This window comes from Perca fluviatilis, chromosome 7, assembly GCF_010015445.1.
Source record: "Perca fluviatilis chromosome 7, GENO_Pfluv_1.0, whole genome shotgun sequence".
Lineage (NCBI taxonomy): Eukaryota > Metazoa > Chordata > Actinopteri > Perciformes > Percidae > Perca > Perca fluviatilis.
In genome coordinates this window covers 32,220,205-32,236,550 of record NC_053118.1, presented here as the reverse complement: position 1 = coordinate 32,236,550, position 16,346 = coordinate 32,220,205, and the positions used below count along the sequence as shown (strand labels likewise).

The 16,346-nt window shown below is 42.8% G+C and overlaps 1 protein-coding gene across 16 annotated transcripts in view; it reads right to left on the bottom strand.

The window, feature by feature from the left end:
• cspg5a (chondroitin sulfate proteoglycan 5a) overlaps window positions 1-7,548 on the bottom strand; it is a 64,700-nt gene extending 57,152 nt beyond the window's left edge. For 11 of the 16 annotated variants that reach the window (XM_039806024.1, XM_039806027.1, XM_039806030.1 and 8 more), the window contains exon 1: window positions 6,966-7,547. In XM_039806024.1, coding sequence (XP_039661958.1) covers window positions 6,966-7,062 — 97 coding nt within the window. In that variant the 5' untranslated portion in view covers window positions 7,063-7,547. Of the gene's footprint in view, window positions 1-6,965 lie in introns of all 16 variants that reach the window. The other 5 variants (XM_039806026.1, XM_039806033.1, XM_039806034.1 and 2 more) reach the window with 2 other exon arrangements.
• Window positions 7,549-16,346: the final 8,798 nt, after the last annotated feature.

The window sequence follows — 16,346 nt, the reverse complement described above, 5'->3', positions numbered from 1 at the left end:
ACACACACACACACACACACTTCCCAATCCCCCCCTCCACACACACACACCCCCCACCCCCACCCACACACACACACACACACACATATAGATTTTTAAGTGTCTGACATACAGAATATGTTGAGCTCATTATTTTCAGTGTTTATTTTGAATATAAATAGGTCACCCAAAAAAAGAGAAATGTAACGCCACACACTTTCTGACAATCCTTCCTCCATAGAGTTGGGGCAACAATCGTGTTCACAGTTAAAAGAAACCAACAGTGACTGTCGGCAGGGAAAAGGGACGCTACTCTGTGCTACTGTGCGAGTCTGAACATAAACAAACTCATCACACGAGAGAAAACATCAAACACACGAGGCACATAAATCCTCCTCTCTAATTATCTGTCTTTCTGCTGAACCTTGTTTTGTTGCCATGACAGGTGTGTGTGTGTGTGTGTGTGTGTTCACATTAGCGTGTGATGGGCGGACTGACTGCTAATACGACAGTCTGCAGTAGAAGAAGGAGGAACGAGGACCGTGCACGGCCAGACGGAGAGGAGAGGGGAGCTTGGGCACGAGCATGAACTCAGTGACTCGTTTCACCAAGGACACGCTGATACACAGACAGTGTAGCACCTACAAACCACACGCACAAACACACACTCGCACATTTACGGCATTATAGACCGTAGAAAAGCAGCCATGCTGTACACACACATACGCACAGGGAGACAGGTGCAAGCCTACTATTCCATCTTCCATTATTTTTTCACCCTGTCTCTCCCACACCGCTGACATGAACACACACAAACATGTAAATTGCTGTTCAAGGGCACCTAGAGTTTGAGAACAACGCCAACTCAGCACTGCTTAAAAAAATAAAATAAAACATGTACTTTACGCTAATTGTTTCGTCTTTGAGCAGGAAGGGCAGAAGCACCCCGTCACTATCAGACAGCTCATGCAACTTTGGCGTGGCGTTCGAGGACTTTCTCCACCTGCGTCAAAAACTTCTAGCCGACCACAGCTGAGGACCGCGGCAACGACCCTAACAACTGTCACACCTGCCTGTGTCAGAGCGGCAGCGAAAAACACCTGGGCGCTGACAAGGACGACGAGAACACCGGCACAAAGGCACACTTACTTCTTGGGTGACACTGTGCTTTAAGTGAGTTTAAGATAGGCTGATGCAGACTTTTCTTTTTTAATCTTTAGAAGAGATAAGGTCCAGAGTGCTTAGAAGTTTAACCCAATAATGAGCGGGTGCTCTTTGGGAGGGAACACAAAAGATCCGTAGAATGAACAGAAACTACCTACAGTAGACTAACGGCTACAGCTCACTGTACCCTGAAGCTGTTGTTACCCAATGTGCTGTTTTTGAGGCTTTTCAACCTGGACATGAATACATTCTTTGGGGGAACTGCTTATCCTTAGCATAGAAATAATCTGAAAATCAGGAAAAAGTATAAGCGCGGTTCAATCAGGCAACTTAAAGTTGTGAAGAAAAACACTGGAAAACAAGCCATCAGCCGATTCCGGCACACCCTCCAAACGCGCACTGCACTAGTATTACAAATTAGGAAAACCAAACTGCCCATTGTTACTTTGTTGTATGAGGACATTTACATCTCAGAGGAATTCTGAAATGCGTGTGTGCACACACACATACATATATATATATATATATATATATATATATATATATATATATACACACACACACACACACACACACACACACACCATACAATACAATCACACAATAGAATCCAGCAGCTGGCTGGGTCAAGTCTGTGGCCATATCATGTTGGCCTGCAGGCAGATCCAGGTGGGAGGATATTACAAATGAGATTAGGATAACAAACAGGTTTATCTGGGATGAGAGCACAGTAATAGCCTGCACCGATCCCAATTTAGTGCTGCGAGAAAAGTTTCTGTCCCTCTTTTTAAAAAAAACGCCTTCTACCACGATGATTAGGGCTGCAAGCAAAGATGATTTTCATTATTGATTACTTTTTGATCAGTTGTTTAATCTAAGACAGGCAAAAAAATGATGACAAATTTGCTTGTTTTGTCTGAAAAAACTAATATACTGAATTTATAATGATGAGAAACCGAGGAAAGAGTCATCACTGTTAAAAAGCTGAAAAAGGTACGTGATTATTGACTTAAATTAATAGTCTTTAATTAGTTTTTTAAAAAACAGACTAATTGATTCATCTAATATTCATTACAATTTTTAACTGTCTTATTATTTGTTTGTAATGTACAGAGGACTCCTTGGAAGAAAATGAAATAAAGTAAAGGCAATACTTGGTTAAAGTTAGGGAATGACTGACTGTGGCAGCAAACTTGGGTATGAAAGTCAGACGTGCTCCGCTTCACCACCCCGACCTCCGTACTTTCCACTGAATGTAAATTATGGAGGTGAAGAATCATCCAATATATATTATATTTTTTTTACACAAACCTAAGAGTAACAAAATGAAAATAATTTAAACATGTCTTATAACAGATCCTAAAAGTCCCAGGTATGTACTTAGTTATCAGACTGAAACTACTGACTCAAGACTGACAAAACTGACATCCCTGCAGTCTTTCCTTTTGCGGTCATTTTGCTAATATAATTATATATAATATATAATGGGACATGTGTTGTAGCTTGATGAATCGTCAGCGAACCGTCCTGGCTCCTCTGGACGTCCGTCACTCAGTCTCTTGGAAGCACCAAAAATCTAACATACACAAACTACGGTCAGTATCTTTGCTTTCAATTGAACATGTCGCGAAAGATTTTAAGAAATCTTTGAAGTTGCACTTACATCTTCCTTCTTGGATCTAAATTTGGAATAAAAAAAAAAAAAACAGATGTTTGCACACAGCCAGCAGCGAAACGTGTACATCTGCTGAAAATCAAACACAGTACGCCGTGCATGAAACGATTATGCAGAAATAATGAATACACCAATATGAATAATGATATCATCTATGAATTAGAGCTGGTAATGATGGACTACACCCATTGCCAGTGGGTTAAACAACACACACACACACACACACACACACACACACACACACACACACACACACACACACACACACACACACACACACACACACACACACACACACACACACACACACACACACACACACACACACACACACACACACACACACACACAGGGCGTAGAGCCACCAGACTTGGTAAGACATTTCAGCCTGTGCCAAAATCCAACCAGCATTTTGAGCCTTAACAAATTCAAAGCGCGAACACATTATGGCGGCGATATGAACGCGCTATTCTGCCAGCCGGTGTCCGTGGATGTGTGTGGTTTCCATGGCGACAAAGAAGATGCAGAGGAGAGACTGCAAAGCCATTGTTCACCAATAACCAGAGCTGTAGACGGCTCAAATCTTTATGTTTGGTAATCTATTTTTTTGTAGCTTTTTTCCTTCCGCACACTGCAGTAAAGAAAGCTAGATTGGGTTAGTGGAGTCACGGAGGGGGCGGATTTGGCTTGAAGATGAACCCATTGCACATCAAAGATAATCTGCCAGCAAGCAGATATGTGTCAGCAGGCCACGAGAAAGGAGGAGGAAGATGAAGGGAGACGGGCACAGAAGAGGCTGTACATCCATTGGGTTTTAGTGCTGAAACCATTAGTCCGTCAATCACCTATCTAACAGCTTAATCGTGCATGGGGGAGGGGAGGATGGGAGGGACGGCGGCATATCATCTGTATTAAATACACAGAAGGAGGAGGATTGCAAATGGCCACCGGAGAAAAAAAAAGCTGTGAGGAAATGACCGGCGGTATTCTGGGCGGCTGTTGTTGTCAGTTCGGGGGCAGTTGGCCTCGGTTGTCTGAGCATCATTCGCAGATGTGGGGCAAGCTGCCGCCTCCACACTCCACCGGTGAAGCGAAAAGATGGGTGGGTGTGTGTGTGTGTGTGTGTGTGTGTGTGTGTGTGTGTGAAGGGGATGGAGGAGGAGGCTTAGCCCAAGGTGGTTTTAAGGCATCTGCACCAGATCTGTCAATCTCTTTTTGTTAAATATTCACCTGAGTTCGAGGGGACAGAGACTCCCTTGCTGCAGCTTTGATGATAAGGTGACAAAAATATTTCTGAAGGGGAGTTATAAAGTGCTAATAAGTACTTAAAGGTGAGTTTAGGCTGATCATATGGTATTTTTATGATTTGAATATCCACTTAAACACTTACGGTGACGATGGACGGCGTTGTCTGTCTGCTGGTTCAACACTTGTCCAAACATATTTCGTACAGACCTTCAAGTTCCCCTGAGAGTGTATCCTAACTATATCCTTTGATGAGCTCCAGATTTTTTTCCTCTAGTGTCACCATGAGATTGACATTAGTGGTTTTGAGTCAAATTGAGAATCTAGGAAGTCGGTGCGCTCAGCAGAGAAATACTCTTGCACATAAACCACGTAAAAACTCAAATTGATGTTTTGCCATTTACATTTTCCCAGCTGACGTTGGTCGAGAGACAGGGTTAAACCTTTGACAGGTCCAACTGAGCAACATTCTCTTAAGGCTCTGACACACCAACCCAGAAAAGGCAATCGGGCTGATCAGTCTCCCCGAGTTGGTCAAAAAAAGTGCCTCAGAACACACCAAAGCGGCGCCGACCTGAGCGTACGTTCTTCGCGTGCGCGAGACGTAATACGTCTCCATAACAGCAGGCGGCGCTAATCTCTATTGTCGTCCAAACAATTTTAACCGGCAGCTGATTTGACGAATGTGTCACGTGGGTCTGGCTTCTCCTGAATTTCAAAGCCAGACCATAATGACGGCTCGTTCGGAATACGATCTCGTATTTTACGAAAATAGTTCACCGAAACGTGTTTCTGAAAAACATTTTAAGCGAGAAATAGGCCGTGCAGTTGTTGAATCGTCATGCTCATCCCGCTCGTCATTTCCGGTAATTGGTCATTGAGTCCGACTGCCCACTGGCCGATTCAACAAGTCAAATCGGCCCAAATGAACGCAGACGGCTCCTCCGACTGACGACGGCACGGAACACACCAAACCGACCTCGCCAAACTGTCCGACGGCCGATTATCGGGTTGGTGTGTCAGCGCCTTAAGCTAAGCTAAGCGCCTACTTGCTGTAGCTTCATATTTAACCTACAGACAGAGTGGTAGCCTAGCAATCCTCTCATTAAACTCTTAGCTGTTACTATTGCTTTCAGGCGATCAAGACAAATGATCTATACAATGCCCTTATATGAGTGTGCATTACACTGCCTGGACATGCTTTAAAAACTGGTCCGATGCTCTCATATGTTACATTTCTATCAGGCATTGGGGTGGAACTGGGGAATAAATGCACTTGCCCCTTTAAAAAGCTAAAAGAAAACATCATCTCATTAAACTTGCAGGGAAAACTGAAGCAAAGGCTGATGACTGAAAGGGCATAAATTGGTCAGTGTGCTAAATCATACTGGCTCACATTTGGCTAAGATTTGCAGTTAACTGCAGTTAACAATTGCGCTTGGATGTTTTGTTTTTTTTTCCCCTCCTTTAAAAACCTTCCAGACGGATTTTTGCTCTTCAAATAAAACCCACACAATAACAATATCGTTTTATGAATGTCAGCCAGTGCAATGAAAAGAATCAACCAGATTATATTGGATTATAACGCCAGACTGATTTCATCTCGTGCACGCTCCTGCATTATTAATCTGACAGTAATGTGCGCAATGAATCTCAGACAAAGAGACAGAGAGAGAAAGAAAGCCTTCGTGTCTTTTTTTAATGTTTACTCTGGTGTTTTTTTTTTTCCTCCTTCTTCTTCTTCCTTCTCGGTGTATCAGAATGTCCGTCCAGATCCCGTCATGAATTATTCATAAAGCCCCCCCCGGCCCTAATCCTCGCCTTTGTGTCGCTGTAGTGCCAGTGCGCCTCCGGGGATCCGGGTTACTGCATCGGCTGGACGCTGTCACTGCCACACATCTCTGTAATTTCTCCTAGAATATTCCTACAGTGGCTTTTAATGCACCTGCACAGGGTTTCATCTAGTGACCTGATTTAGCTGTAATTGCCTTCTGTGATAATGTCTTATCTGTGTTTCTTGGTGTGTGGACGGAGTTAAATGTCATTTTTACCCCCCCAGCCCCCATTTTGTATATATTGTATGTGTAGCCTATATGTATACTCAGCATTGAGCTCATGGTCACCGTATTGTATGTTCACATCTTAATATAGCCCTATAATAGTAGCCCTTCTATAGATTTACAATGTGGGACAGTCCATTTTTTCAATTAATGTCCTAATATTCGATCTTGCAGTGTGTCTGTGGTGTCCAGTTGGTTTGTATTGACCTCTTTGTTACCCCATCATGTGTCTCTATAATATCCATGAGGGCTCAGTCTACTTGTGCCTTTATTGTGACCTCATTTCGGGTTTTGTCTCTTGTGACATCTCTAAAATATTCCGGCAGGGACACAGTGTTCAATAATGACTTAATCATGACATGTGTGCGCCCCTAGGCATCGATATAAGATTCCTATGCAATTTGGAAAATCTTATGATAATCCTACAGCATAGTATGAAGGCGGTATTTGCTATACTATGCATACAAAAATGTGTAGGTTATTTTTCCACATAAGCATATATTTGAGGACAGATTCTCCAAAATCCAGTTTTCTTCCAGTTTGCAGCAACTGGAAAATGTCAAGACCAATATAATGTGCAGAAAAAAAAAATGTCATCAAATTTGTACTAACCAATAGTCTATCAATACCAGTTGAGTGTGCAGTGCTTCCTAACCTACAATCCGAGCCTCACTGACCTCCTTTCTGGCTGCCCTATGGGAGTGTGTTTAGGTACCCTGGATCCACAGAGAGGGGACGCGCTGCAGCAGCAGCAGCAGCAGCAAAAAACACAAATATTGAGCAAAATAAAAATGTTACGTTTTTGCACGATTAAAGTGCACGTGTGGGGGGCAGTTCCTTACCGTGGACAGCCAGCGGGATCAAGTACAGTGCCAGGACGCACGACAGCAGCGCTAGTCTCCAGCATCCCGTGCAAAAGCTCGCCTCCTTCCCCTGCATCCTCGCCGTGCAATGATAGAATAATATTATCGGACAGAAACAAATAAAATAAAGGAAATCCCTGTTCAAATAGTGATATTAGAGTTCAAAAAAAATGTTGCAAAAAGTAATCCGGGTGTGTTGATTTGCGTGCAGTCTAGACTCCAGCCTGGCTGCGCTTCTCCTCCATATCCGCTTAGTCTCCGCTGGATCCGTCGCTGTTCCACACGCTCGGCTCAGTTATTAAAGCACACTGAGGTTGGTTACGGCTCCATTGCCACAGAACGGCGGTCGGAGACGGCGAGGGTGGAGTGGTGGTGGTGGAGGCGGGGGGAGCGTGTGGGGCGCAGACGCACGCCGTGGCTCAGCTCGGCTCGGCTCGGCTTGGCTGGGCTCGGAACAGATCGGTGCTTTGGGCACTTTGTGGCTGAGAGGCAAACAAACGCACGGCGGAGGGCAGCGCGCTCGGCAGCCTTCTCATCATCTGGGGAGAAGAAAAGAGGGTTGTTGATGCCCCCCAATTCTCCCCCACCCCCTCCTCTTCATACCTCCCCCTTACCCCCCCCCCTTTTCCTAAGACGCTTCCCTACTCCCCCTCTCTCCATCCTTCCCTTTTCTGAAACTTTTTCCTCCATTTTCGTCCTCCACAGCGTACATATCTTTCCTCTTCCCTAGACTTTTTCAGCCTCTTCCTTCTTCATCCCCACTTTCTAAATCTTTCATGACCGTTTCTTTTTTAACCTCCTTGTCCTCTTTCCAGACTGCGTTTCCCTTCCTTTCCTCCTCTCAGAATGCCATATCCTTTCCCTCCGTTTCCTTTCTTGCCACTTTCTTTCTTTTTTCGTACTTTGTCTTCCTCCAAAGCACCCATGTTTCTCCTCCCTCTTTTCCAAGAGCATTTCTCCTCCTCTTCTCCTTCTAACTTTCCTTTTCTTACACAAAACGTTTTGTCCTGTCTCCTGCACCTCTCTAAGATCTTCAAATTTGTCCCCACTTTCCAGCCTTTCCTTTCGCGCAAACAGTTCCCCCCTCTAACTGTTCCATTCCTCCACTTCCCAAGACACTTTCCTCCCCCTCCTCTCTCCGTCCTCCCTCGTTTCCAAAGATATTCTCGTCCTGTTTCACGTCTTCATCTTCCATGACTTTTTGAACCCCCCCCCCTTTCCAATTTCTTAATTCCAGGAAGTGTTTTACCCCTCTCCTGCATTTCTGTCCTTCCACCTCTTTCTCTTCCTCAGACTTTTTGTCCTCTTTCCTCTCTTCCAGAGACAATTCTCTTCCTCTTCAATTATTCCTTAATCTTCCAAGACTTTTTAAGCCTCAGTTCCCTGTTTTTCTTCCAGAAAATGTTTGTCCTTCAAAAAGATACTTTTCTTCCTTTTCCTACTCCTTTACTTCCCTCCTCCCATCCTTCTCTTTCACATTTCCCTATCCCTTAAACGGATTCTCCTCTTCCTTCCTGGAAACGAATATTCCTCCTCCCCCTCTTCTTCTTCTTCCTTCTTCCTCCATCTGCATTGAAAGATGGCTTCCCTCTTCTTCCTCCTCCTCTCAGAGTTTGAGACATTCCCCCCCCATCTTTTTTTTCTTCCCACTTCCTCTTTTCCTTTCCTAAAAACTTTTCCACCTCCTCCTACTCCACCCTCTATTTCCCAAAGCTTCCAGTTTTTTTTTCCTATTCATCTGAGAGTGTTGGATCTCAATAGGAGTGCAACTCTGCTCTGGACACTTTTTTTTCTTCTCGGTCTATTTCCAAGGAGCTCAACTTCCTTTCATTGTTCCGTGTATATGTGTATATGTGTGTGTGTGTGTGTGTGTGTGTGTGTGTGTGTGTGTGTGTGTGTTAGTGTGTGTGTGTGTGTGTGTGTGTGTGTGTGTGTGTGTGTGTTGTGTCAGGGTGATGAAGTACTTTGAGATTATGTTTATAAAAAAAAAAAAAAAGTGTGGTGTTTGATGCCGTCAAAACAACAAGCTTATTGTTTAATGGTGTGACATAGAGAAGCAAACAATAGTGGGAGTGGGGAAGAGGAGACGTGGGGTGTCTGGGTGAAAAGAGGCTAGGTTGGAAGGGGCACATGGGGGATGCACACGGTGATGAATGCCCAAGGGCCCCGGGGGGAATGGTAGTGGAGGGGGTGGGGGTCGTGGGCATTCTTCCACACAAAAAAAAAAAAAGCATAAAGAGAGAGGGGCTGGGCAACAGGAGGTGTGTGTGTGTGTGTGTGTGTGTGTGTGTGTGCGTGTGTGTCTCTGCAGTTGGTTGTTTATGTGTATGTGTGTGTATGTGTGTGTGTGTGTGTAAAAGCAGCAGCAATGCCAACAAAATGAAATCCAAAATGTTTAGTGGAATAGAAAATGTGTTTGGCGAATTGTGAAAAGTAGGTCAGGAGGACATTTTGGTGGCTTCCATTTAAATCATATGAAATATGGTCCCTTTTCTGGCAGAGACATTTTTTTGGGAACACAGTATAAGCACAGTGTATTCTCCCAGAAAATGCTTCCAAAAAAAATTGAATAGGTACTGAGCACCTGTCATTTCTCTTTGTTTCTTCATACACTGATCCACACAACCATCAGTGTATTCATTATGAGCACAATAAGATTACATTCACACTGCCAACCTTCCTGCTCATTTCTTCTTTTATCTGATTTCACTGGAAGGCCGGTTTTATCTATTCCACTGTGTCATGCCAATATGAGCTGACAGCAGCGTTGGACAGGGGGACAACAACAACAACATCTGTTATGAACTCAAATTCCGGCCATACTTCTTTCGGTTTTATCTTCCACTCTGATCCAATCCACTAAACCTAATAAAGTGGGATATTTGTCTTTTCGTCTGTCCTCACTGTTTTCCATGCGTAGTCTGACTCAACCGAGCTGTATTCTTGTCTGAGGTCAATCATAGGTGCCAATTAAACTGATTATCAATGCTTTTTAACACCCAACAAGACAGCCATGCCAGCAGTTCTATGAATTATTTAGAATTCACCCTGAAGGGAAGATGAATATTTGTACTACATGTCATGGCAATCCATCCCACAATTAAGCTATTTCAATATGTCAAACTGGAATCGTTTGCCTTTTGTTAGATAAACGACTTAATTATCAATGGAAATGAAAATCTGCCTCAGTACACAGCTGATGACAGGAAACAGGATGTGAGTTAGTCCTCTATTATAATAGGACAATCTTGATATTACACACACACACACACACACGATAATAACAATAACATAGGGGACAGTGCTCATCAACACATGGATTAGGGGCCATTTAATCCCTCTTGTTCACCTCAAAAACATAAAGACCCCCCCTCCCCTCCCCCTTCCTCTATCTCTGAGAGAATCAGTATGATATGCCACCCTGAGCATAAACACTTATTACATCCCTCATCACCCCCTATCTTCTCTCCTCGCCTTGCTCTTTTTCTCATACTGCAAGGAAAATAATAATAAAGTTGAACAAACAGTGGAACTCGCATTTTTTTGCGCGGCTGCGCCTGTCATAGTCAACACCAAAAGCAATCAAATTTCGGTGATTTTTTTTTGGATTCACTACAAATGTAATTTCATTGGTTTTCACAGGAAGCGCAGAAGTAATGAAAAGTGACAGCGTCGAACAACTTCCCAAATTTCATTTGCGACAAAATAGGGAACTAATTAATGGTTGGGTGGTATTGTGGATTGTTTTTTCCATTTGTGAATCAATGCTAGGTTATCAGCGCTTGCTAGCTCACCTTATTAACCCATGAAAACAAAGACAAGGTGTGAAAGGCTACACGAGAGCAGAAATATAGTTTGTGTTTGCAGCCGCACAAGAGAGATGCAACCAAAACCTCTTATGGCATCAGAAGAGAGTGACCCATGCATTAATCTAATTATGTGCGAATTCAATGTTGTTCCATCATTCACAGCCCTGACAAATGGAAAGTACAAAATACAGTCAGTGTACAAGTGTGTAATAGCAGACCTGGGGTCGTTTTATGACCTATATCTCTATACATGCAGACCACATGGTATCAAGTCTAATTAGCTCACTCTGTAACAAATACAAGCTAACGAAAACAGAATGTGGCCTTGGAGCTTGTTTGTCGTTTGCTGCGCATATGGAAATTAGTTGTTGTGCCCTGGTTTTTTATTGTTAATGGATGGGTTTAGATATTCCCAAGCCTATCTTAATACTCACATGCCCATACAGTATGTTCATTGGCAGAGTTACTGGTGGCTGTGATCAATCCTCCTCTCCACACTGGCTGTGAGGCACTCTCCTTCTACTGTAGTGTAGCTCCAGTGTAAAGACATCGTTGACAAAATCCAGTTCAGCCGAAAGCTCAAATAAGGTGGGTGTCTTCCAAAGTTGGTCTTCTTAATTAATACAAAATCCCCTCAGTAGACTTTTTGCACAGCAGACATTTAGTCATAGTAGGAAAAGCACAGGTATTACTCAACATTGATGATGTCTCCGTTCTGTTCTTCCTGTCACTCAAACGGCTACATGCAATTCAACCGTAACTGATTTTATTATTTACACCTGTGCTTTTTCTACTGTGACTGTTAAAAATGTCTTCTGTGAATTTTGGGACTTATAACAATTCATGTGACTTTAAATCTATCGCCACTGTCAGCGGTTAAAGGCTCTGAAAACCCACATAGGTGTTTTAAGTTAATCTGTCTGATTAGACCTCTTCCAAGGACTGAGTGGGCGTGTTTAGACTGATTGATTGATTGATTGATTGAATGATTGACATCTTCCTGAGTCTCCGGTTAGCTTTGTTGCACCTGTTAGGGTAGGACAACTTACACCTTCATCATTCTTATTGGTAGATGAAGATTTGTGCCCTAATACATTCCCATCAAAGCTCTGGCCCCACCTTCAACCTGAGCAGAGGTCTAATCAGCCAGAATAACTAAAAGAAAAAACACCTGTGTGGATGTTTTAAAACTCTAATGACCAAATTCCCATCAGCCACGTGTTTGCATGTTACATGAGTTTTTTTGTGTTAGTTTAATGTCATAATGGAGTTATTCTAATTACCTGCTTTTGGACTTAAAGGAATATTTCACCGCTGCAAAGCTGAATATATCTTTAAATTGGGTCACTTATGTAGTAGAAATGTGAACAAAAAAATTTAAATTGGTGCCTTCTAGGCCGAGAAAAGCCACAGTCATGACACATGAACCCTAACCCTAACCCCAAACCTAACCATAACGTGTCATGACAAAACCGAATGACACTTACTAAAAAAGAGTTATGTCATAAACGTTTATGACTTGTTTATAATGTTTTATGACACGTTCATGACAGTGTCATGTCACTCTTATGTAGAAAACTTAAAGTAAAGTGTAACCCAAGTCTTTGATAATGTTTAAAAGTAGCTTTGTTTCTCCTTCTTATCGGGTCTGCAGCCTGAAAGAGGGACGCTGTATTCGCACAGTCCAACATGTCCGCCACTGCTGGTAAACTTTGAAAAAAGTATATTTTGCACGGCTACATGTAATTAGGGAATATTAGTGGAATATTCACTTTCATTAGCCATGTAAACAGCTTAGTCGGAATATCGTCTTTTGTGCAATAAGGGCAAAATCCGGAACATTATGTGCATGTAAAGGTAGTCATTGTCAATGTACAGTTTCTTTTAACTCGAACATCACCAGCTCTGGAATCTGTCTACAACTGTCTTGAGTTGTCAGAGGATGTGAACACAGGAACCTTTCCATTTCAATCCACGAATGTTGCAGCGCGTTACCATGGTCAGGCTGTTCTCATGAACCATTCGTACATATAGCTACAATAAGCTATATGTATTTGTATGTATTCCACATATTTATTACTGTATGCAGCACACTGACTGCTGATGTATAAGAACTTCAAGTGCCGCGAATGGGAGGATTGGTGGGTCACAGTGTTGGTCATCTTACTTTAAAAAAGTAATTAGTTACAGTTACAAATTACTTCTCCCAAAAAGTAATTGAGTTAGTAACTCAGTTGCCACATGGTAAAAGTAATTAGTTACTCAGCAAAGTAACTGTGACGTTATCTTTCCTGGGCATAGCGCGCATGTTACATAAACATTCTTGCCTTTAATTTCAATGAGCGAGAAGTAGTGCCGGTACTTCCAGCTCGAGAACGCTACCTTTGAATTTCCCTGGCTCGTCGCCATTGTCGCTGTCTTGTGTTTAGTGGTAGTCAGAGCGTGCAGTGAGACAGCGTGAGAAGGGCAATAACTGTAAACAAATAAATAACTTACACTACTGGTCAAAACAGCCCAATTTTTCTAGTTTTTTATTGAAATTTTAGCAGTTCAAGTCCAATGAATAGCTTGAAATGGTACAAAGGTAAGTGGTGAACTGTCTGAGGTTAAAACAAAAGTAAGTTTACCCAAAACTGAAAAATAATGTACATTTCAGAATTTTACAAAAAGGCCTTCAGGGAACAAGAAATGGGTAAACAATGTAAAGCTGTTCTGCAGCAATGGAGGTTGAATCAAGCTTTGAAAATTGGTGCTACCAATTTCCACAGGTGTTCCACCTTGTCTGGATTACTTACAACCCCCTCTGTTTGTATAAAAGTCTTGTTGGAACACACTGTGGTACCATACCCTCGTGAGCATTATTTGAACAGTACTGTACTGCAGAAAGTAGTGTGTTGCCATAAAAATGGCGGGAAAAAGGCAATTAACAATGGAAGAGAGACAGACCATCATAACACTTAAGAATGTTGGTCTTTCCTACAGAGAAATTGCGAAGAAAGTCAAGGTGTCAGTGAGTACAGTATTCTTCACCATCAAAAGGCACTTAGAAACTGGGGGAAACTCTGACAGGAAGAGGTCTGGCAGACCCAAAGCCACAACAGAATCAGAAGACAAGTTTCTGAGAGTCAACAGCTTGCGTGATAGGCGGCTCACAGGACAACAGCTTCAAGCACAGCTTAATAGTGGTCGTAATAAGCAAGTCTCAGTTTCAACTGTAAAGAGAAGACTTCAAGCTGCAGCAAGAAAGCCATTGCTAAGACGTAAAGACTAAGAAAAAGAGTCTTGCCTGGGCCAGGAAACCTCGTCAATGGACTACTGAACACTAGAAGAAGGTGCTATGGACTGATGAAATTTTAAATCTTCGGTTCATCACGCAGGATTTTTGTACGCCGTCGAGTAGGCGAAAGGATGGTTCCTCAGTGTGTAACATCAACTGTCAAACATGGAGGAGGAAGCGTGATGGTCTGGGGCTGTTTTGCTGGATCCACGGTCGGTGATTTGTACAGAGTGAAAGGCACCCTGAACCAAAATGGCTACCACAGCATTTTGCAGCGCCATGCAGTACCCTCTGGTATGCGCCTAGTTGGTCAGGGGTTCATCCTACAGCAAGATAATGACCCAAAACATAAGTCCAAGCTATGCCAGAACTACCTTAGCAAAAAAGAACAAGATGGTAAGCTTAAAAACATGGAGTGGCCAGCACAGTCACCAAACTTAAACCCCATTGAGCTGGTTTGGGATGAACTGGACACAAAAGTGAAAGCAAAGCAACCTACAAGTGCCACACATTTATGGGAACTTCTGCAACAGAGTTGGGAAGAACTTTCTGAAGAATATTTGATTTCCATTGTAGAAAGAATGCCACGAGTGAGTTCAGCTGTTATGTCTGCCAAAGGGGGCTACTTTGATGAGTCAAAAATTTAGAATACATCTTGGTTTATAAATTGATTCCATGATTTCTTTTTTAACTTAACTTGTTCATTTGTTCTATTCTTTCATTTCAGAGTACAATAAGACATTGAACTGCATGAATTTCAATAAAAACCTGGAAAAATTGGGGTCTTCTAAAACTTTTGACCGGTAGTGTACGTGAGCGCAGGCATTTTAAAATACACTGGTACATCACAACTCGTGCACTGAAAAACAAAGTGTAAATACCACATTAGTGGGTGTTCGAATGGGCATTTGAAGGTGCTCTAAGTGATGTCACGGCTTTTTTGTCACATACAGCAAACATCTCCTCACTATCTGCTAGCTGCCTGTCCCCTGAACACACTGTAAAAAACACGTGGTCTCTGTAGACAGCCCAGGCTTCACAAACGGTACCAAAAACAAACTGCGCCAACCTGCACCACCAAACATAACAAACAGTGCAGATGAACGGGGGTGTGGGGAGTGGAGGAGAGAGAAGCGTGAAGAAGGGAAGTTAGCTAGAGGAGAGCTGTCCTAGACAACAACAACGAGCCTAGCCTACGTTTTGTTTGACAATACTTCGAACGTCAACAAGAAGTGACGTCACCCAACATCGCTTAAAGCAGTGGTTACCAACCTTTTTTTCCTTGGCGCCCCCCCTACTTATGTCTAAGAAAAGCTGACCCCCGGAAACCGAAGTTGAGGTAACTCTTGAGATAGCGTCTTACTTTCTTTTTTGATACAGAGCAGTTATCAGCACTTTGACGTTTCTCCGCCATGTTTCATTCATAAAATAGTGATGCCGTGGCGGCAGGAAAGACGAGGCTGCTAACAGATAGCAGCTAGCAGCTGACCTGATGACCGCAAGGGTCCCAGGTTAAGAGGTCCTGGAGGTTTGGCCTACTGAGTAGCCTGCCTACAATTTTAAGCGAGAACAAAAATATATAGTTTTTATACTGACTTTTGTACATATTATATATTCTAGTGTATTATCATAATTTAACATGTGCAAATATTTTTTTTTACCTCAAACCAGATAAAGACTTGCGCACCCCCTGTGATCTTTGCCGCCCCCCTGAGGGGTCCCTGGACCCCAGGTTGGGAACCACTGGCTTAAAGCACCTTTAACATGAATATGGTAAGCACCAGTCCACATGAATCAACCAAATAATTAGCATGTTATCATGACTGTGAGCTAAAGAGTAGCCATGTGCTAATATTAGCATGTTAACAGTAGCATGTCAGCATATAGTGTCACAATAGCCAATCGCCTTTTTCACAGCAAACATTTTGACTTGTCATAACAGAAGAAGCCAATTAGGCTGTTTTTTTTATAGATCCATTGCTCCCTCTTTTGCCTTTTAGGATTCCTCCTTTCTCATTCTCTGTTCCTCCATCCTTTTTTCCCATGACTATCCCTTTATCGCTTCTCTTTTTTACTGTCTTTACTTGGGCTCAGATGGTGCAGCCTGCTGTGTTTGCTAACCAGAGCAGAAATAAACCGCCCCCCCGCCCCTTCACAATCAACCCCATCCCTTGTCTGTCTCCCCAAAATAATAACCCCCACTCCCTCAAAAAAAACCTGCTAAACACGTACAGTCTTACATAAAGTACAAACTGCACGTTTTCCCTGTTTTCT